The 24,001-nt window shown below is 40.8% G+C and overlaps 1 protein-coding gene across 1 annotated transcript in view; it reads left to right on the forward strand.

Annotated features, from left to right (window-relative positions):
* The window catches only part of Fshr (follicle stimulating hormone receptor), a 209,196-nt gene that overhangs the window by 94,935 nt on the left and 90,260 nt on the right, over nt 1-24,001 (forward strand). The window contains 1 exon segment of the mRNA NM_199237.2: nt 12,850-12,921. Coding sequence (NP_954707.1) covers nt 12,850-12,921 — 72 coding nt within the window.

The raw sequence follows: 24,001 nt of genomic DNA on the forward strand, positions 1-24,001 counted from the left end.
TGTTGGCTAGACCTATTCCCATGTGTTCCACAGTAGGCAGAATCCCCTACTAAGGAGCAGGACATTTGCAAATATCTTAGTATTCTAGGCAGTTGGGATTTATACAAAAGCATAATGGATTTTTATAAAAAAAATTAAGGTGAAGACCCAGGAGAAGTTTCAGTGAATAAGCATGCTTGCTATACAAATGTGAGGACCCAAGTTCATATTCCTAGAGCCCATATCAATCTGGCCATTGTAGTACTTCTTTTTTTTTTTTTTTTTTTTTTTTTTTTTGTAGATCACTGGCTATGCCTTTTTTATTTATTTTTTTATTTATTTTTTTTTTATTAACTTGAGTATTTCTTATATACATTTCGAGTGTTATTCCCTTTCCCGGTTTCCGGGCAAACATCCCCCTCCCCCCTCCCCTTCCTTATGGGTGTTCCCCTCCCAACCCTCCCCCCATTGCCGCCCTCCCCCCATAGACTAGTTCACTGGGGGTTCAGTCTTAGCAGGACCCAGGGCTTCCCCTTCCACTGGTGCTCTTACTAGGATATTCATTGCTACCTATGGGGTCAGAGTCCAGGGTCAGTCCATGTATAGTCTTTAGGTAGTGGCTTAGTCCCTGGAAGCTCTGGTTGCTTGGCATTGTTGTACTTTTGGGGTCTCGAGTCCCTTCAAGCTCTTCCAGTTCTTTCTCTGATTCCTTCAACGGGGGACCTATTCTCAGTTCAGTGGTTTGCTGCTGGCATTCGCCTCTATATTTGCTGTATTCTGGCTGTGTCTCTCAGGAGCGATCTACATCCGGCTCCTGTCGGTCTGCACTTCTTTGCTTCATCCATCTTGTCTAATTGGGTGGCTGTATATGTATGGGCCACATGTGGAGCAGGCTCTGAATGGGTGTTCGTTCAGTCTCTGTTTTAATCTTTGCCTCTCCCTTCCCTGCCAAGGGTATTCTTTTTCCTCATTTAAAGAAGGAGTGAAGCATTCACATTTTGATCATCCGTCTTGAGTTTCGTTTGTTCTAGGGATCTAGGGTAATTCAAGCATTTGGGCTAATAGCCACTTATCAATGAGTGCATACCATGTATGTCTTTCTGTGATTGGGTTAGCTCACTCAGGATGATATTTTCCAGTTCCAACCATTTGCCCACGAATTTCATAAACTCGTTGTTTTTGATAGCTGAGTAATATTCCATTGTGTAGATGTACCACATTTTCTGTATCCATTCCTCTGTTGAAGGGCATCTGGGTTCTTTCCATTTTCTGGCTATTATAAATAAGGCTGCGATGAACATAGTGGAGCACGTGTCTCTTTTATATGTTGAGGCATCTTTTGGGTATATGCCCAAGAGAGGTATAGCTGGATCCTCAGGCAGTTCAATGTCCAATTTTCTGAGGAACCTCCAGACTGATTTCCAGAATGGTTTTACCAGTCTGCAATCCCACCAACAATGGAGGAGTGTTCCTCTTTCTCCACATCCTCGCCAGCATCTGCTGTCACCTGAGTTTTTGATCTTAGCCAATCGCACTGGTGTGAGGTGAAATCTCAGGGTTGTTTTGATTTGCATTTCCCTTATGACTAAAGATGTTGAACATTTCTTTAGGTGTTTCTCAGCCATTCGGCATTCCTCAGCTGTGAATTCTTTGTTTAGCTCTGAACCCCATTTTTTAATAGGGTTATTTGTTTCCCTGCGGTCTAACTTCTTGAGTTCTTTGTATATTTTGGAAATAAGGCCTCTATCTGTTGTAGGATTGGTAAAGATCTTTTCCCAATCTGTTGGTTGCCGTTTTGTCCTAACCACAGTGTCCTTTGCCTTACAGAAGCTTTGCAGTTTTATGAGATCCCATTTGTCGATTCTTGATCTTAGAGCATAAGCCATTGGTGTTTTGTTCAGGAAATTTTTTCCAGTGCCCATGTGTTCCAGATGCTTCCCTAGTTTTTCTTCTATTAGTTTGAGTGTCTCTGGTTTGATGTGGAGGTCCTTGATCCACTTGGACTTAAGCTTTGTACAGGGTGATAAGCATGGATCGATCTGCATTCTTCTACATGTTGCCCTCCAGTTGAACCAGCACCATTTGCTGAAAATGCTATCTTTTTTCCATTTGATGGTTTTGGCTCCTTTGTCAAAAATCAAGTGACCATAGGTGTGTGGGTTCATTTCTGGGTCTTCAATTCTATTCCATTGGTCTATCTGTCTGTCTCTGTACCAATACCATGCAGTTTTTATCACTATTGCTCTGTAATACTGCTTGAGTTCAGGGATAGTGATTCCCCCTGAAGTCCTTTTATTGTTGAGGATAGCTTTAGCTATCCTGGGTTTTTTGTTATTCCAGATGAATTTGCAAATTGTTCTGTCTAACTCTTTGAAGAATTGGATTGGTATTTTGATGGGGATTGCATTGAATCTGTAGATTGCTTTTGGTAAAATGGCCATTTTTACTATATTAATCCTGCCAATCCATGAGCATGGGAGATCTTTCCATCTTCTGAGGTCTTCTTCAATTTCTTTCCTCAGTGTCTTGAAGTTCTTATTGTACAGATCTTTTACTTGCTTGGTTAAAGTCACACCGAGGTACTTTATATTATTTGGGTCTATTATGAAGGGTGTCGTTTCCCTAATTTCTTTCTCGGCTTGTTTCTCTTTTGTATAGAGGAAGGCAACTGATTTATTTGAGTTAATTTTATACCCAGCCACTTTGCTGAAGTTGTTTATCAGCTTTAGTAGTTCTCTGGTGGAACTTTTGGGATCACTTAAATATACTATCATGTCATCTGCAAATAGTGATATTTTGACCTCTTCTTTTCCGATCTGTATCCCTTTGATCTCCTTTTGTTGTCTGATTGCTCTGGCTAGAACTTCAAGAACTATATTGAATAAGTAGGGAGAGAGTGGGCAGCCTTGTCTAGTCCCTGATTTTAGTGGGATTGCTTCAAGTTTCTCTCCATTTAGTTTAATGTTAGCAACTGGTTTGCTGTATATGGCTTTTACTATGTTTAGGTATGGGCCTTGAATTCCTATTCTTTCCAGGACTTTTATCATGAAGGGGTGTTGAATTTTGTCAAATGCTTTCTCAGCATCTAATGAAATGATCATGTGGTTCTGTTCTTTCAGTTTGTTTATATAATGGATCACGTTGATGGTTTTCCGTATATTAAACCATCCCTGCATGCCTGGGATGAAGCCTACTTGATCATGATGGATGATTGTTTTGATGTGCTCTTGAATTCGGTTTGCCAGAATTTTATTGAGTATTTTTTCGTCGATATTCATAAGGGAAATTGGTCTGAAGTTCTCTTTCTTTGTTGTGTCTTTGTGTGGTTTAGGTATAAGAGTAATTGTGGCTTCGTAGAAGGAATTCGGTAGGGCTCCATCTGTTTCAATTTTGTGGAATAGTTTGGATAATATTGGTATGAGGTCTTCTATGAAGGTTTGATAGAATTCTGCACTAAACCCGTCTGGACCTGGGCTCTTTTTGGTTGGGAGACCTTTAATAACTGCTTCTATTTCCTTAGGAGTTATGGGGTTGTTTAACTGGTTTATCTGTTCCGGATTTAACTTCGATACCTGGTATCTGTCTAGGAAATTGTCCATTTCCTGAAGATTTTCAAATTTTGTTGAATATAGGTTTTTATAGTAAGATCTGATGATTTTTTGAATTTCCTCCGAATCTGTAGTTATGTCTCCCTTTTCATTTCTGATTTTGTTAATTTGGACACACTCTCTGTGTCCTCTCGTTAGTCTGGCTAAGGGTTTATCTATCTTGTTGATTTTCTCAAAGAACCAACTTTTGGTTCTGTTGATTCTTTCTATGGTCCTTTTTGTTTCTACTTGGTTGATTTCAGCTCTGAGTTTGATTATTTCCTGCCTTCTACTAATCCTGGGTGTATTTGCTTCTTTTTGTTCTAGAGCTTTTAGGTGTGCTGTCAAGCTGCTGACATATGCTCTTTCCTGTTTCTTTCTGCAGGCACTCAGCGCTATGAGTTTTCCTCTTAGCACAGCTTTCATTGTGTCCCATGTGTTTGAGTATGTTGTATCTTCATTTTCATTAAATTCTAAAAAGTTTTTAATTTCTTTCTTTATTTCTTCCTTGACCAGGTTATCATTGAGTAGAGCATTGTTCAATTTCCACGTATATGTGGGCATTCTTCCCTTATTGTTATTGAAGACCAGTTTTAGGCCGTGGTGATCCGATAGCACGCATGGGATTATTTCTATCTTTCTGTACCTGTTGAGGCCCGTTTTTTCACCAATTATATGGTCAATTTTGGAGAAAGTACCATGAGGAGCTGAGAAGAAGGTATATCCTTTTGCTTTAGGATAGAATGTTCTATAAATATTCGTTAAGTCCATTTGGCTCATGACTTCTCTTAGTCTGTCTACATCACTGTTTAATTTCTGTTTCCATGATCTGTCCATTGATGAGAGTGGGGTGTTGAAATCTCCCACTATTATTGTGTGAGGTGCAATGTGTGTTTTGAGCTTTAGTAAGGTTTCTTTTACGTATGTAGGTGCCCTTGTATTTGGGGCATAGATATTTAGGATTGAGAGTTCATCTTGGTTGATTTTTCCTTTGATGAATATGAAGTGTCCTTCCTTATCTTTTTTGATGACTTTTAGTTGGAAATTGATTTTATTTGATATTAGAATGGCTACTCCAGCTTGCTTCTTCTGACCATTTGCTTGGAAAGTTGTTTTCCAGCCTTTCACTCTGAGGTAGTGTCTGTCTTTGTGTCTGAGGTGTGTTTCCTGTAGGCAGCAGAATGCAGGGTCCTCGTTGCGTATCCAGTTTGTTAATCTATGTCTTTTTATTGGGGAGTTGAGGCCATTGATATTGAGAGATATTAAGGAATAGTGATTATTGCTTCCCGTTATATTCATATTTGGATGTGAGGTTATGTTTGTGTGCTTTCATTCTCTTTGTTTTGTGGCCAAGACGATTAGTTTCTTGCTTCTTCTAGGGTATAGCTTGCCTCCTTATGTTGGGCTTTACCATTTATTATCCTTTGTAGTGCTGGATTTGTAGAAAGATATTGTGTAAATTTGGTTTTGTCATGGAATATCTTGGTTTCTCCATCAATGTTAATTGAGAGTTTTGCTGGATACAGTAACCTGGGCTGGCATTTGTGTTCTCTTAGTGTCTGTATGACATCAGTCCAGGATCTTCTGGCCTTCATAGTTTCTGGCGAGAAGTATGGTGTGATTCTGATAGGTCTCCCTTTATATGTTACTTGACCTTTTTCCCTTACTGCTTTTATTATTCTTTCTTTATTTTGTGCGTTTGGTGTTTTGACAATTATGTGACGGGAGGTGTTTCTTTTCTGGTCCAATCTATTTGGAGTTCTGTAGGCTTCTTGTATGTCTATGGGTATCTCTTTTTTTAGGTTAGGGAAGTTTTCTTCTATGATTTTGTTGAAGATATTTACTGGTCCTTTGAGCTGGGAGTCTTCACTCTCTTCTATACCTATTATCCTTAGGTTTGATCTTCTCATTGAGTCCTGGATTTCCTGTATGTTTTGGACCAGTAGCTTTTTCCGCTTTACATTATCTTTGACAGTTGAGTCAATGATTTCTATGGAATCTTCTGCTCCTGAGATTCTCTCTTCCATCTCTTGTATTCTGTTGGTGAAGCTTGTATCTACAGCTCCTTGTCTCTTCTTTTGGTTTTCTATATCCAGGGTTGTTTCCATGTGTTCTTTCTTGATTGCTTCTATTTCCATTTTTAATTCCTTCAACTGTTTGATTGTGTTTTCCTGGAATTCTTTCAGGGATTTTTGCGATTCCTCTCTTTAGGCTTTTACTTGTTTATTAATGTTTTCCTGTGCTTCCCTAAGTGTGTTCATGTCTTTCTTGAAGTCCTCCAGCATCATGATCAAATATGATTTTGAAACTAGATCTTGCTTTTCTGGTGTGTTTGGATATTCCATGTTTGTTTTGGTGGGAGAATTGGGCTCTGATGATGGCATGTAGTCTTGGTTTCTGTTGCTTGGGTTCCTGCGCTTGCCTCTCGCCATCAGATTATCTCTAGTGTTACTTTGTTCTGCTGTTTCTGACAGTGGCTAGACTGTCCTATAAGCCTGTGTGTCAGGAGTGCTGTAGACCTGTTTTCCTCTCTTTCAGTCAGTTATGGGGACAGAGTGTTCTGCTTTCGGGCGTGTGGTTTTTCCTCTCTACAGGTCTTCAGCTGTTCCTGTGGGCCTGTGTCTTGAGTTCACCAGGCAGCTTTCTTGCAGCAGAAAAGTTGGTCTTACCTGTGGTCCCGAGGCTCAAGTTCGCTCGTGGGGTGCTGCCCACGGGCTCTCTGCAGCGGCAGCAACCAGGAAGACCTGTGCCGCCCCTTCCGGGAGCTTCAGTGCACCAGGGTTCCAGATGGTCTTTGGCCTTTTCCTCTGGCGTCCGAGATGTGTGTGCAGAGATCAGTCTCTTCTGGTTTCCCAGGCTTGTCTGCCTCTCTGAAGGTTCAGCTCTCCCTCCCATGGGATTTGGGTGCAGAGAACTGTTTATCCAGTCTGTTTCCTTCAGGTTCTGGTGGTGTCTCAGGCACAGGGGTCCTGCCGCTCCTGGGCCCTCCCCCACGGGAGCCCAGAGGCCTTATACAGTTTCCTCTTGGGCCAGGGATGTGGGCAGGGGTGAGCAGTGTCGGTGGTCTCTTCCGCTCTGCAGCCTCAGGAGTGCCCACCTGACCAGGCGGTTGGGTTTCTCTCTCACCGGGTCTGGGAGCAGAGAGCTGCTGCGGGCCGGGATCCGCGGGTGGGGGACTTCCCATTGTAGTACTTCTTAACCTCAGCACCTCTGTGGTGAGGTGAGATAGTGAGATGCGAGTCCTCAGGAGCTCATGGGCCATCTAGCCTGGCATTTATAGCACAAACAAGAAGAAATCTTGTACACACAATGTAGAAAGTGAAAATTTGTATTTGAGGTTGCCCTCTGACTTCCATATTTATACCTTGCATGAATGTCTATACTTATACACGTACAGTCCATTATATATCATGTCTATCTAATCTATTTATCTATCATCCTTTCATCCATTTATTGGTCCATGAGTCAAGTAACATATTGTAACTCTATTGCTACTTAGCACATGGATCCAAGACTTATGAATAACAACAGAAGAATTATAATCAATTGGATTTCCAAGTTTCTTTAAAATCAGTCTGGCTGTCTACTAGGTCTTGGAAAATAGTTAATTCCCCATTGCTTGCACTGTTGTTTCTTTCTAATCGAACTGTTTGCTTGTTGCTATCTTCCTCTTTATATGGCATCTGGAAAACCATGCTCAGAACACCGACTGGGGGAGGAGGTGCCCTAAGAGTTGTGAAGCATGGAAGCCCTTGGCATTGCCGGGTCAGGATAACGAGCAATCCCTTCCCTGTGTATCCTTGGCCAAGCTGTTCTCACTTCAAATTTTAAACTCTTGTGAAATTCAAAAAACATTGAGCCTAGTGTCATTTACACTTGGACCATCATAAAAAAGGCAGATTTCTCAAAAAGAATACTGGCTGTTTTCCAGACTGCCTGGAAGCTTTTTATGGAATCTTTTAAACTATTCTCCTATAAGCCAGAAAGGAAAATTACACTTGACCAAGGATGAATTCTCTTCCCAAAATATGAATTACTGTGACCAAAGGTAGAATTCAAGAAAAACTTAAAGCTTCCCACCATGGGGGGGAAAGAAATTCAGAGACCACCTACCCCATTTATCACAAAAGGACACTAAGGAACTTGTAAGGTAATTAACATTTTCTTTTTAGAGCATCTTGGTGAATTATGCATTCTTGCAAAAATTGTTTGTGTGTATTCTGTCCCTAACAGAGTAAGGTAAATGTGCTACCCTCCCCCCCCCCTGCAAAGGCAAGTTGACGTCTGCTCTAAAACAAATAAATAAAACCTCTATTTCTACTCAGCACATGGATAAATAAAAGATGCACGGGATACAGCCGAGCAAGAATTTCAGTCTTCCAAAGTTTATCATGAAATATTTCAAATGCAGAATGACATAAAGATATCCATCAAATATCAGTCAGCCTGGCCAGGTCTTAATATTTGATCACCCTTTTTCCACTCTTCATTAAAGTATAGGGTATTTTAGAGGCAGTGCTGAGTGCTGTCTTACCTCTCTTGTTTTGTTTTTTTTTTTTTTTTTTTTTTTTATTAACTTGAGTGTTTCTTATTTACATTTCGAGTGTTATTCCCTTTCCCGGTTTCCAGGCAAACATCCCCCTAATCCCTCCCCCTCCCCTTCTTTATGGGTGTTCCCCTCCCCACCCTCCCCCCATTACTGCCCTCCCCCCAACAATCACGTTCACTGGGGGTTCAGTCTTAGCAGGACCAAGGGCTTCCCCTTCCACTGGTGATCTTACTAGGATATTCATTGCTACCTATGAGGTCAGAGTCCAGGGTCAGTCCATGTATAGTCTTTAGGTAGTGGCTTAGTCCCTGGAAGCTCTGGTTGCTTGGCATTGTTGTTCATATGGGGTCTCGAGCCCCTTCAAGCTCTTCCAGTTCTTTCTCTGATTCCTTCAACAGGGGTCCTATTCTCAGTTCAGTGGTCTGCTGCTGGCATTCGCCTCTGTATTTGCTGTATTCTGGCTGTGTCTCTCAGGAGCGATATACATCCAGCTCCTGTCGGCCTGCACTTCTTTGCTTCATCCATCTTGTCTAATTGGATGGCTGTATATGTATGGGCCACATGTGGGGCAGGCTCTGAATGGTGTTCCTTCTGTGTCTGTTTTAATCTTTGCCTCTCTCTTCCCTGCCAAGGGTATTCTTGTTCCCTTTTAAAGAAGGAGTGAAGCATTCACATTTTGATCATCTGTCTTGAGTTTCATTTGTTCTAGGCATCTAGGGTAATTCAAGCATTTGGGCTAATAGCCACTTATCAGTGAGTGCATACCATGTATGTCTTTCTGTGTTTGGGTTAGCTCACTCAGGATGATATTTTCCAGTTCCAACCATTTGCCTACGAATTTCATAAAGTCGTTGTTTTTGATAGCTGAGTAATATTCCATTGTGTAGATGTACCACATTTTCTGTATCCATTCCTCTGTTGAAGGGCATCTGGGTTCTTTCCAGAAAATTGGACCTCTCTTGTTATATAGATAAATAGGGTGCCGATTCTAGTCCTGGCTATTCTCATTTCTTCAATTTTGTCGGCATCTCTATAAGTTTTGAAATGAAGGCTTCATTATTCAGATGTGGTGAAACCAACAGGTCTGAAGACAACTATCATTGAAAAAATGAATCCAGGGAAGTATACATTAGTGGTAGGAAGACACAGAATCTCACCAAAGGGGGAAGGGGGAAGTGTTAAGTAGTTTCAGAACCCATGGAGAGTGGACCCTTCCCTCATCTCTGAACCCTGCCTCTTGTTTCCATAGTAATGCCAGGAAGCAAAACATCATAACTGCCCCGCCTTAGTCATCCTGATGATCCGATCTGCTGCAAAGATGAGAACATTTCACAGATTTTACACTTTTTTAGATAAAATATTTCTCTTTCTGTTGGTGGCCTGTAGACTCTCTCACAGACATGGTGGGGGATGGTCTTGTACATGATTCCTGATCTTGTCAAGCTGACAATTGATAGCAACAATCATGCCAGTGGTTTTTATCATATTGCTTTTGAGTTTTACTTTAAATTCTGACCAGGAATGGAATGATGAAGCACTGTCTTGTGTTTTTTTTTTCTGTTTCAACAATTCATCTTCTACTGGTTTCTCAGGTGAGACACTAATTATGAATTTTCCATCTTTTTGTTCCTCAGCCTAATATAATAATTTAATGCTAAAAGATATATATAGATATAGATATAGATATAGATAGATAGATAGATAGATAGAGACAGAGATATCAGAATAACTTTTTATATTGTATTTTCTTATATTACCCAAAATCTTTTTTAATTGTAATTTCTTCTTTGACCAAATTGTAATTTCTTCTTTGACCCATGTTTGATTTGAAGGAGTGCTAATATTTTGTTTTTGTTTTGATTTTCCATATGGATGTGTGTGTGTTGATGAAAGGAATTAATTATCTTACAACTGATTTCTAAGTGACTTAGTAATTCCATTCTTGCCAAAGAAATGTATTCACTTTTACACGAATTTGCTTTGTGACCTATTTCAGGATCAATATTTTTTAAGCAATCTTTATTAATTTGGTGGGTTTCTGACCATTATGAATTCCTATCTAGTCAATGAGGGAAATTAATTTCTGTTCCTTGATGGCATGGGGGGGGGCACATATGTGTACCTGTCTTCCTACTGAATTAAATTTTATCATCTAAAGGAAGTGTTCTGCTATAAGTTTTTTAGTGTCTAATTAAATTTATCTACAAGTATCTTTATTTTACCCTCACATTTGAATGGTAATTTTCTAGTCATACAATTCTAAATTGGCAATTACTTTTCGCTAATACTTTTGAAGATGTTTTTAAAACTTTTCTATTTTTTTCTTTGAAGCTATTTTGCCTTTTGCTCTCTGTGTGCTTTAAAAATATTTTATCTTATGGATCCACAGTTTTCATGCTTAATCTCTAGTGGTGAAATTTGGTTCCTTTTTCTGAAACAGCTTGAGATTTCTGAATCTGAAGGTTTATAGCTTTCACAATTATGGTCTGTTTTTCTGGGTGTTATTTCATTGGAAATGTGCTGGTCTCTATTTTCTGCACATTTCTTCCTGGAATGCATATGAAATAACGGAAAAATGAATTCGGAGGGAGAGAAGAGGTTAGGAGAAGGGAGAGGAGGGAGAGAAGATAAGGAGGGAAGCGGGAAGAGGGAGAGCCTTTGTGTTACCTGCTGTTATCTCATGACCCAGTTTAGCATCCGTGTAGAAATTCCTCAGTTACCCAACTGGAAATCATGCACATTGCTCTCTCTGTCTTCAAATTCTGGTTCTCACACACTGCTGCTCAGAATAATCTGGGATTAGGTTTCTAACTCCGGGCTTTTGAAAATTTTTGACACTTTTGCACAAGCAAGCCCAGCCATTCACGTTTAAATGATATGTGTTATGATTTATTTCTGGAGAAAATTAAAATTGATCTTTTGAAACACTTTTAAAACTGTAAAAGCCCATAAAAATATGTTCAACAGTGAAGTGCAAAATCCAGTGTGAAGCTACATAGCTTCCATCCCAAATGACTATTCAGCCATACCACTCCAGGTCTGGCGGCTGACTTCGGTTTGGGTTGGTTTGATTTTCCAATTTTTATAATGATGTTTACAGATTTTTAAAAAGTCTCATATTAATAACTTTGGACAACCTAATACAGTCAGGGTCCTTGGAATTTTAGAAAACAATACTGTTACCAGAAGCACAGAAGTTGAGTTGTAAGACAGAGAGTCAGGTTTCGGGAGCAAAGCATTACGGCAGCGCTCTTCCATGGGCTCTCACGATGGGCAAGAGCATGGCATGCCAAGCTCAAGCAAAAGAAGATAAAAGCCCTGTGTACCTCTCTTACAGCTACACAACATCTGAAATTCCAAACCCACTCTAGCCATGTGAGGTAGCCTGCGGCCAGGAATGGAAACCAAACACTGTGGCTTGGAGAATTTCCCAAGATTCATTGCTTTGCTCTCCTGTCAGGTAGTAGTGTTCCTAAAACCTATGTAGAGAGAGCTATAATGTGCCAGGGACTGAGTGAACTGAGAGCTCAGAAGAAAATCCTTGCTTTTGTAGAACTCACTCTACCCATGGGAGGAAGACAATTATGTGAACATGCAGGCAAGTCCACAGAAGGTAGAACATACTAGAAGTACCACAAAGGAGATTTTAATCAGGAAAGAAGATGAGGGGACATATCAGCAGGATTGTCATTTTACATAGAGAGGTGAAGAAAAAAAAAACTAGCCGAGAGTTAATTTTGAGAGAGTGGAAGATAAGTGAGTCAAACGGAAGATATGTAGGTAGATCAATGAGAGGATGAATCTGAAAATAGTGCCTAAAGCACGCATTGTAAACTCTTGTTATTAATTAGGCTGTTTATGAAACTTTGGAGAAAAAAGAGGTTGGGGGAGCTCAAGAACAGAAAACAGGAAGCTCTTACGGGCTTCTGAATGCCACTGTAAATAATTTGGATTTTTCCCTGACTGAGGTGGGAAGCAGAAGCTAATGGAAGTTAATTTTCAGCAAGGGTGAAACAGTTATTTCAAACAAAAGAAATGTCAAAAACTCGAGGTGGCTGACACTAAGAGAGAAGACTTGATAAATGGGGGAAATGATGACAATGACGTGTTTTTCAATCAATGGCAGAATTCAGCAGAAAAGGGGAAATAGAAGCATGAAATGCATAGAAAAAAAAGTGATGTTTGATATAGTGGATTCCCAGAAGAGAGGAGAAAAGATGGAGTATGGATGGGAGGGGCTGTTCTTAGGCACGATCCCGGGTAGTTCATCTGTGGTATCAAATGCATTGCCAAGTAAGTGAGCTAACTGCAACGAACTGTGAGAGCAGGAGAAAACTTTCCTCAGCTTCCATTTCCCCATCCCCATGACCAAGAAATGGGATTCAAGGTCATCTCAATATGATCCTAAAGGACAATATGTCGTTCACTGTTAATAGGAAAATAGAAGGGTCCATACACAGAATCTCATGGCTGCTAAGTGGCAGGCCTTGGCTATGACGCTTGTTCATGTCTGCTATTGTGTTTCTTGAAATACAATGGTAAGAACTTTACCTCTTATGTTCATCTCATCATACAAAGAGAACCTAGACTAGCGCTTTCCTGTGAAGAGGGGGAACAATTCCAACCCTTACCGTGGCAGGTACTGCATGCGCGTTGGCTGTGCCCTGATGTCATTCACTCTCAATTGCTCATGGTTGAGTAGATCGTAACGCTTTGTACACACTCTCTTTCCAGGAGGTTTGTGCTCACCAAGCTTCGAGTCATCCCGAAAGGATCATTTGCTGGATTTGGAGACCTGGAGAAAATGTAGGTATCTGATGCCACTGTGTGAATGTCTCAGTTGGACTTTGGAAAGTGACCTTGAGTCATGTCCAGCATGATGTTCTAAACGGGTGTTCATCCTTATCAAAAGGCCCTTACCATCAGATTCAACAAAGCAGGGATTGAATTTATTTGGAAAAAATGTTCTGGGGTGTGTGTGTGTGTGTGTGTGTGTGTGTGTGTGTGTGTGTGTGTGTGTTACTTATTGTTATTTCAAAACTAATACAATATTACAACTATTATAAAAGTTTGCATTGCATTAGATATTACAAATAAGCTAAACTTGACTTATGTGGCAGTATGCAGGAATATATGGAAAGATTACTCATACTATATTTTAGAAATCCTACAGTACTATGTAAGACCTATAAATTTGGTGACTAAAAGCATGTCCTCTTTTCCATGGGAAAGACTGCATTTAGAAGTCACTTGATGTGCCAAACATCTTTTACATATCTTCCTATTTCCTTTCTCTATCTTGATTCCTATTAAACAATGTTTAAGAACAATTGCTAATTCCTTTAGAATATAAAGGATCACAATATGCATTTAGTCACTATTTTGGAAAAAGTTGCTCTCCAGAGACTTTTTAGTAGACATTTCATAAACTAACTCCTTTCCTTACTTCCTTTTTGGTTTTCTGCTTACTGCCATGTTTTTCTCTCAGAGACATGCTACCACTATTTCTCGTTGGCTTTGAATCAAGAGCAAGGCTTAACATCTGTGTTCTCAGCACTCATCAGGCCTCTGGTTCTCACATCATGCATGCAAGCAAGGTGCAAACACTTAAAAGTACTAAGAACATTTTCAGGACTGACAGAGAAGTCTCCTTTGCTATAATGAACACCACTCATTTATTGATGTAGTTTAATTTAGAGTTGGCTCCAAATGAGATTTCCCGGAAGTGGAGTGCAGCAGTAAACCCAGAGTAATATCTTTCACACCTCATGTGACGTGCCCTGTCTTTGAAGGCCTCTGTCGCCTTCTCCCAGGATTGTGAAGGGTGACAGTGGCACAGCAGGGTGAGAACTTCCATGCCAGTAGTATACTCATAGACATCCTGCACATTCAGAAAGGGAAGACTTGCATTGTTTCCGTAAGTACACTCCGAGTTGTACTGTGCGATTAGAAAGGGAATATTTGTATTGGGAATCCATGAAAGCCACCCTCCGGCTCATATGCTTCTTCTAGAAGCTGTTGGAAATTTTTAGTTTTTACATATACCTTTAAGACTATTTCTTAATGATATCTGAGAAAGAGAGAAAGTAATAGATTATCAAGAGGGACACAAAGTGCTGTTTCTACAGTTAACTGTTTGCATGATAGTGGTCAGAGTCCTGATTGGCTGCCAATTTTTATATAAACTACGTAACTCTGAAATATTCTTTAACACCTCTACTTTCTTAACTATGTTTGAGAAAAGGAGTTTTGAAAGAGACCATCATTGTCTTATTAAATGGGAAATCAATTTAAAATGTTTTGTCTTCCAGTGTCTTTACCTGGTAAAGATGTTGACCACAAGGATAGGCACTCATTTGAAAAAAAGCATATCATGAAAGCCATAGGATTTAAAGGGTTTGGGCTGAAGTAGATTGGTGCTCCTTGGTAGATTAGCCAATGCCTTGACATTGATGTAACATATTCTAGACGACTATAAGAATATCCTGGGTCTCCCCAAAACCCTTCTACTTGCATACAGACAGAAGTAATGTTTGCCACAAACAATGCATCTTATAAAACGTAATCAGGCAAATATGGGTGACCCCTTACAGGGCAGTCAGCATCAGACAAACCATCTTGTGGTTAAAGAGCTGGTCAAAGGGAGCTGACATAGCAATAATACAAGTGCAAAGCCAGATGGCCTCCTAGTTTCCAGGCTCTCCCTCCTTCCATCATCTCATACTCTGTTTTGGTCAATGTTAAGCTCCTATCTTTCTGGATCCATCCTTTTCACCAGGGTCTGTCCTTTATCTTTTAACCATTGTCTAAATTTTTTAATTGGATATTTTATGTATTTAAATTTCAAAGGTTATTCCCTTTCCTGGTTCACCCCTTTCCCATCCCACCTCTCCCCTGCTTCTATAAGGATGTTCTCCCTCCCACATATCCACTCCCACCTCAACAACCTGGCATTCCCCTACACTGGAGCATCAAGCCTTTAAAGAACCAAGGGCCTTTCCTCCTATTAATGCTAGACAGTGCCATCCTCTGCTACATATGTGACTGAAGTCATGGGTCCCTCTATATGTACTCTTGGTTGGTGGCTTAGTCCCTGGGAGTTCTGGGGAGATCTAGTTGGTTGATATTGTGGTTCTTCCTATGTGGTTACAAACCCCGTCAGCTGCTTCAATCCTTTCTCTTACTCTTTCATTGGGGTCCTCATACTCGGTCTGGTGGTTGGCTGAAGGCATCCTCATCTATATCAATAAGGCTCTCGTAGAGCCTCTCAGGAGACATCCATATCAGGCTCCTATTTGCAAACACTTCCTGGTATCAGCAAGAGTGACTAGGTTTGGTGGCTACGTATGGGATGGATCCCCAGGTAGGGCAGTCTTTGGGTGGCCTTTCCTTCAGTCTCTGATCCACTCATTGTCCTTGTATTTCCTCCTGTGAGTATTTTGCTCCTTATTCCAAGAAGGACTGAAGCATCCACATTTTGATCTTCCTTTTTCTTGAGTTTCATATGGTTTCTGAATTGTATCTTGAATAATCTGAGCTTTGTGGAGAATATCCACTTATAAGTGAGTGCATACCATGTATGTTCTTTTGTGATTGGATTACCTCACTCAGGATGATATTTTCTAGTTCTATCCATTTGCCTAAGAATTTCATGAAGTCATTGTTTTTAATAGTAGTACTATTAAATATTTAATAGTAGTACTCCATTGTGTAAATGTACCACATTTTCTGTATCCATTTCTCTATTGAAGGAATTGGGTTCTTTCATTTCTGGCTATTATAAATAAGGCTGCTATGAACATAGTGAGGTATGTGTCTTTGTTATATGTTGGAGCATCCTTTGGCTATGTGCCCAGGAGTGCACTAGCTAGGTCCTCAGGTAGCACTGTGTTGAATTTTCTGTGGAACCACCAGACTGATTTCCAGAGTGGTTGTACCAACTTCCAATCCCATCAACAGTGGAGGAGTGTTCCTCTTTCTCCACATCCTCACCAGCATCTGCTGTCACCTGAGTTTTTGATCTTAGCCATTCTGACTTGTGTGAGGTAGAATCTCAGGGTTGTTTGATTTGCACTTCCCTGATGACTAAGGATGTTGAACATTTCTTTAGGCGCTTCTCAGCCATTCGATATTTCTCAGTTGAGAATTCTTTGTTTAGCTCTCCACCCTGTTTTTAATAGAATTATTTGATTCTCTGGAGTCTAACTTCTTGATTTCTTTGGCTTCATCTTCCATGCCTCCCTCTCCACAAATCTCTTTAATTCATTCTGCATATGACCAAGTTCACTTCTACCCTTATTAAAAGGAGGGAAAGGAAATACCTTCTCTTGAATGCCCCCTCCTCACGATGCATTGTCCTCTCTGTCTATCAGGAGCACCATGATAGACCAGCCTCCCCTACCATTATGCCTCATTCCCTTTCAGTCACATCTTCACCTGCACAGACTTGCTATTTGGCTACAAATTTTTCAAAAATATAATTATTCTATAAAGATACCAGATAACAACGATAATTGCCAAATCAAGTGGCATTGGGGAGGACAGGGAAAAACCAATTAGTGCAGCAGACTTCAGTGAGTACCTGTCACATGGTTCAGTCCTCAATGAATGTTAACTACGGTGATAGTAGCTGTGATGAGAATGCTACTAAGAAACTCCTGCCAGGATAACTCCTACCATAGTCCAAGTCTTAGTTCACATCCAGAAACCTTCCCAAACCACACGGGCCACAGTGGCTTTGCTGACTTTCCTCTTCACCCTGAGAAGGCTAAATTGTTTTGTAGAAATGTTTACCCAACTATCAGCAGCACTGAATCCCTACTATCCCGCTCACTTCTGAAGTACTGAAGCACCAGCTTCGGTTTTGTTTTGTGGCTTTTTTCTCCCGCACACTAAGTACATGTGGGTGTGGGAGACATTGCCAGCTCTAAAAATGAGTTCATAATTGAGGTGGCAGGCAGTTTGAACATCATGTTCTCTTAGCTTCCATGGCTGCTGGAGGATTGGTTCTGTAATCAGGGCAAGTCACTGTAAATTTTGATCCTTTTATGGGATTGAGCAATGAAAAGGTCAGCTCTTTTTTCAGGAATAGAGCTCCACAAAGAAGTGAAGCCAGGACAGTTGTCACCATCTTTCCACCAGAGGTAGAGATAAGAACAAAATTAATGTAATGGAAGGGAAGACTCAGAGAGAGTCCAACCCCTAAGGACACTAGCACCTGAATAAAGCTGCTCCCAAAGCCGTTCTTCTTCTCCGACCATCAGGCTAAATGAACCATTAAATTCCCTTGTTATTCTTAAACCTGTTGAGAGTTTATTTCCTTCTGCCTCTCAGAACAGCAAATGTTCATATCACTGATTTTGCACAGAACTTCTTATGTATTTTTTTTAAAATCTTGGGCTGTATTTTAATTGTGACTATGTAATTACCTGGGTCACAATAGATTTCCATGCACATCTGCTTATTGACTGCTTCATTATTGACCAAAACCATTTATATTATTTAGTATATTGTGTTCATATTTATAAGTCTTCTCCTGTCACCTTATACTGATTATGTTTATTTACTCAATTTTGTCTTCCTTATATTTTTATTATATCTAACTCTATGCAGCATGAATTCAATGCTGCATAAAAACAAGACAAACATCCTTCTGCTTGTACAATATGTATTCCAATAGTATAATTAGAAATTTAATGTTGGGCAGGAGAGATGGCCTAGTGGTTTAGAGTGCTGGCTGCTCTTCCAGAGGTCCTCAGTTCAAGTCCATCGCCCACACGGAAGCTCACACCTTTCTGCAACTCTGGTTCCAGGGAATATGATACGTTTCACCAATGCACTTAAAAATGCAGTTAAATTATTTTAAAAAGAATGTCATATAAGTAAATGTAAGCTGCATGGTGATAGTTACTACAGAGACTAGTGATTGGACAGTGTGTAACTAGAGAGTGTTTATAATAGCAGTTTTCCATACTGAAAATGTGAAGGAAAGCCTTCCTGGTAAAAATCTCTGGGGAAATGACATTGGTATGGAAATCGGAAGCAGAAGGAGTAGACACCTAATGAAATTAACAGACTAGAAAGTAGTTTCTGGTGAGAAGGAATACATGCACCAAGGTCTCCCAGCAGGCTCTACGACACTGTCTGGATGTACTGAACAAGGGCTGGCAGAGCCAAGTAGAACATGCAAAGTGCTTACCTCTTCAAAGCGGTCTGTCTTCTGTGTTAGAGGACTACCTTGCTGTGTAGAAAGACTGGAAAAGCAAAAGTGTTGGATGGGATACATGAAGGGTGTATGTGTGCATAAGGGCAAATATAAGAGGTGACAAAGCCAGATATTAATTCAGAAACTCTTGTTCTTGCTGCTGTGCTATGGTGGATAGCATAAAGCACGCCAGTGGACAGGGACAGAATGGGAGAAAATGTTAAGAGCTATGGTTTTCATGCTCCTGCTCTGTCTCATAGGCAGTAGGCTTCACCATCAGTGCCATTCTGCGCATTAGGCTAAAGGTCTACAGAGATCCAATTTTCTTCCCAAGGTAACACAGTGACCACCCACTAGAAAAGGACACTCCCAAATAGAATGTGGTTAACTTGATGGTGCAGAGTCTGACGTCACACATCTTTGTTTCCTTCACCACTTGTATCTGCTCCCATTCTAATGAGTATATCAGCATCCATCACCTATAAAAGTGTTACCGATATCTCCTAATTCGTAATGTTGTCAAACATCTTAAACATCCCATTTCTCTATCTATTGATGCATTTGGATCCTTAGCTCTTCCTCTTGTTAAAATTACAATAGCTCTGTTCCTTTTCCCATCCAAAAAGAAAGGAAAGTTAGTATCTGACCTAACCCTGGCAGAAGAGTCGTCCTGGTCCATTAACCAAGCCCTTTATTTTATTTTATTTTTTATTTGTTCACTTTATATCTCCCTCACTGCCCCCTCCTCCTGGTCACCTGCTTCCAAAATCCTTTCTTCCATCCCTCCCTCTCCTTCTCCTCGTCTCCACCCTCTTGTTCTCCCCCGACCCTTGCTTATCAAGTCCCTGTGGAGGTAGGGACATCCTTTTTCACTGAGGCCAGACAAGGTAGCCCAGCTAGAAAAACATAACCCAAGGACAGGCAATAGCTTTTGGGATAACCCCCTGTTTGAATACGCTTGGCCTAGGAAGTGGCAGTATTTGGAGTAGGTGAGTCACTGTGGGTGTGGACTTTAAGCTCATCCTAGCTGCCTAGAAAACAGTCTTCTCCTGACTGCCTTCAGATTAAGATGTCGAACTCTCAGCTTCTTCTCCAGTGCAGTGCCTTCCTGGATGCTGCCATGCTTCCTGCCCTGATGATAATGAATTGAGCCTCTGAACCTGTAAGACAGACCCAACTAAATATTGTCCCCTAGAAGAGCTGCCTTGACCATAGTGTTTCTTCACAGCAGTAAAACCCTAATTAAGACACCCCTGCTCCATTTGTTCAGGACTCGCATGAAGATCAAGCTCCATATCTGCTACATATATGCAGGGAGGCCTAGGTCCAGCCTCTGTATGTTCTTTGGTTAATGGTTCAGTCTCTGAGAGCCCTATTGACTCTGTTGATCTTCCTGTGGAGTTCCTATCCCCTGCAAGGCTATCAGTCCTTCCCTCTACTCTTCTATAAAAGTCTCCAAGCTTCATCCACTATTTGGCTGTGACTGTCTACATCTCTCTGAGTCAGCTGCTGAGTGGAGCCTCTCAGAAGAGGGTCATGCTAGAATCTTGTCTGCAAGCATAATTGTATTATTACTAGTGTCAGGGATTGGTGCTTACCAGTAAGACAGATCTCAAGTTGGGCCACTTCGGTTGGCCATTCCCTCAGTCCCTGCTTCATCCTCCATCCCTGCATTTCTTGTAGAAAGGATAGATTTCAGGTTGAAAGTTTGTGGATGGGTTGATATCTCTATCACTCTCCTGGGGTTCCTACCTAGCTACAGGAGGGAGCCTCTTTAGGTTCCATATCCCCAGTGCTATGAGTCATACCTAAGGTCACCCCCATTGATTTTTGGGTGCCTCCCTAATCCCAGGTCTCTGTCACATCCTGGAGATGCCCCTCAACCCCCACCTTTGTCATTTGCAGATATCCATTCATTTTCATGGTCATCTGGCCATATCTCCTGTCCCTCCCCACACCTGATCCTGACCCCTCCCCCATCCCTCTTCCTACCCTCTAGCCATACCACCCTTAATGGGCCTGAGCTCATCAGCTCTATTTTTATAAGCAGTTAGCAGGAGACTCATCTGGGTGAAATGGAAGCTTCTCCACTGAAGATGACAGGGCCACTGTTCATGCAGTAGCCTTCATGGCATCCTTATCTGAAGCCTCCCAGCTCTTCATTGCTTTAGAACCTACTGGAAGAAAACGGAAATCGTTAAACTCTCTACAATGTGAAGTGGCTTTGCAAAGTGCACTGTAAACTGTTTACATTGTTTTTAATTACTTTGGAGCCATATGTCAGCTTGGTATAAAGTGTGAAGATTATGCTGAATAGAGTGGGGGGGAGTAGGTGACAATGTGGTGATTTATGGGAACCAGAAAAATTATGTATGGAAATGAGTACAATTTAAAAACACATCTACGTGCTATTATAACACTGGAGGGGAAGAAAAGCCAGTTTATAACAAAATATCTTTGAAAAGAGGAGCATGATGAATATGTAAATGAGACCAATCAACATCAGCTGAGATATGGTATATGCAGATGAGACGGCAGCGAGCCAAAAAGTAAAATAGCTCCCAAGCCATAAATATGAACCATATAAAATTCATTTGAAATATTCATGATAACATAAGGACAAAAAATATAATCAAGTGATTTATTTGCATATAAAAAACAAGAACACTGTCCTGACACTTCAGCCTCTGGCTTCAGATCACAAGGAAAGGAAAGTTGACTGAAAAAGGGACTTTAGAGTGAGCACTGTTGCAGGTAGCTAAGCCATCTGAGGCTCCTCCCAATTCTTAGTGCCTGGTGCTCAGTTGGGACAGATAGAAAGAAGCAAGGCAAATGTTTTACCTTCTTGACACTTCCTGCTAGAGCCCTCAGGACCCTTTCTACCCTGCCCTTTATTCTTCTTACAATCATGGAGAAAAGCCTGGGTCCCAGTTGCTCAAATTAGCAAGAGAGACTGACCAATCCATAAGTGTCAAGGGAAGAATGGGAGGCCAATGTGGACTGGGTAGACTGCAGATGGGAAGAGTGGTCTGGTGTCTCTAGGATGACAGTCCCATTTTATCTCCATCCCTAACTCCCCATGGAGCTTTGGAAATAATCTACATACATGAGGAATGTTTTTGATTTCACGTTGTATGACAGATACGAACAGTAACCCTTATGATATTACTTCCTTAATGCCAATGTACCTGAAGAATACTTATAGCCATACAACAAAATCTAATTAATAACTATAAAGAAGAATATTGTACTGGCAAACACTTTTAATTTTTTTACTAGTTGTTCATTGTATGTGCATTTATGTAGGTACATACAAACCATATAAACATGTGGGGTTAGGGGAGTTAGTTCTATCCTTCCACAAAGTTGGTCCAGTGGCTTGAATTCAGTTTGTCAGGATTGGTGGCAAGTAACTTTACTCACTAAGCCATTTCAGCAGCTCTGCAACCATCATTTTACAGAATTATTCTATAAAGTGAGAGAGCTCAGGAAACTGAAGGCTATTGAACCTTCCTTTGGTGTCATCTATAACTAACTAGTGGAGAGTACTTCTGCTCCTGCATATCTGAACTCTCAGGAACTATGCCCCATGTGGTATTCTACTGAGTCCGCCGAGGAGTGAAGCAATCCTCTCACGGAGTGCTTTGCTCTCTAGCCCTACTGTGCCAACTCCCTTCCAGGTGAAACTTTGCTGAGAGTAACTTAGGACTGAACATTTGCAAAGTGAGAGTTGCCTGGTAAGTTGTAAATGAACCAAGCAGTTGGGAAGAACAAGAGTTGGATCCATTAAGCTGTCATTATTGAGTCAGGTCAAGATGAGTTAGTGTGCAGAAAATGAGTCCTTATGTCATTTCTGTTCTGCATAAATGTCCTGAAAAAAAGTATTTTCCTTGTATTTATTGCTTCAACCAATAACACAGATGTTCTCTTCTTGCGCCCTTCCTGTTCTTGTGGTTTAGAGTTTCCCATAAGTCTCCTTGTTTTCAACTGTTCTAAGAGGGTCCTTAAAATTTACTCCCGTAGTATCTAAAAGCTGCCAAGTTCAGGAAGGTAACAATTTCTGTTCATATCCTGGCATGGGGACTGTTTGCTTTGCTTTTATTTCTTCTACGTATTGCCGAGAGAATGAGTCAATCTGAAAGGGAAAACAGAGTTCCTTAAAATCTATGGTTTGGGAGATAATCCCAATTCTCTTTCATTACAGCTCTCCACACGTCAGACATTTAATACTATCCACGAGGTCAAAAGTGGGAAGTCCTTGGTTGGGAAGGATCAGGAAGGGAAATGTAGGGGAAGGATGGAGAGGAAAGTCCCCACTGTGGACTCTCAAGGACTCAGTGACCAAGTTGTGGATTTTGGTCCCTTGCACGGAACAGCACATCTCCCTCATCACAGCTCCCACCACTAAGATCTTCCCTTTGCCATTGTAGTCTGCAACATATTTATGTTCTAATAATTCCTTCTTGGCATCTGACATTCAGCAGCTCACATTTATAAGTGGTGGAATGTGACAGATGCTACTCACGGCATTTATGGCTTGCCAGAAAGTTCAGCCATCTTCCTTTTTATAACCAACAGCCAAGACATCTCCAGGGTTAAAATTTTCTGTATCTGCACACTTCGCTCTTCCAACCTTTCTTGGTAAGGCAGGCTGTGGGAGAGACCTTCCAACAGCACTCACAGATACACAAGATGAACTGGCCTTCTTTCCCTGCCAGGAGCTCAGTGTTTGTGTCTGCCCAGGGAATATACAATTAAGGCAGCTTGATACTCAAGTTAATAATATCTTCTTCATGGCTCTGCTCTGGAGACTCTTGCTAGTTATTTTTTAATAGGACAGTTTTAAAATAAAGAACATATAATCTAAAGGCAAGCTCAATCGATGCACAATTTATTTTTATTTCTTCATTTAGTCCATGCCCATCACATCTGCATCCATTTGGGGCATTTATGACTTAATAAGATGCTTTAAACAATAAAAGACTCACAAGGACTCTGGTCCAACTCACCTGCCCTCCCCTCAGCAAATAAACTATCTGAGTCTAACATTTTATAACCTCCCCTGCAGTATTCAGATTCACCCTGGCCAGCCCACACAGAAATCAAATGACCAGGGATGTGTTTTTATAGCTCATTCCTTTTCAGAATTTAAACAGCCAGAGAAAGAAGTACACAAGAATGAGAGACAAATACCCAAGGAGCCTGTGAATATAGTGGAATTCAGCCACTCCAGTGGCTCTGACGCTCTAAAGAGAGTCTGTGCATAGAGATAGCAATTATTGATGCCAAGTGTTTTGCAAACATGTAATTTGTACTTGGATGTGAGAGTACTTTGCTGAATTAAAAGTGTGTGCAAATGCAATGTAAGAGGAATGAGAGCACATACACTCAGTTGTCTTAGTGACATCTCAGCTCAACCATGCATGGTTCTATCTTGTTCTTCCCATATTTCTCCAAAGCGTGGGGCTGAACTCAAAGGAATGAGAATAGCCCTCCATTTATGAATTTTTTTGTCCTCATCTCTTGGTTGTTTTTTTAACCTTTATAGTAAAACACACACACTCATTCACACACACACACACACACACACACACACACACACACACACACACACACACATTTTAGTTTGGTCTTGGTTTAAGAAGAACACCACTTTAAAATTTATTATCCTTGGGTTGGAGA

Source organism: Rattus norvegicus, chromosome 6 (genome assembly GCF_021556685.1).
Source record: "Rattus norvegicus strain SHRSP/BbbUtx chromosome 6, alternate assembly SHRSP_T2T, whole genome shotgun sequence".
Taxonomy (NCBI): Eukaryota; Metazoa; Chordata; class Mammalia; order Rodentia; family Muridae; genus Rattus; species Rattus norvegicus.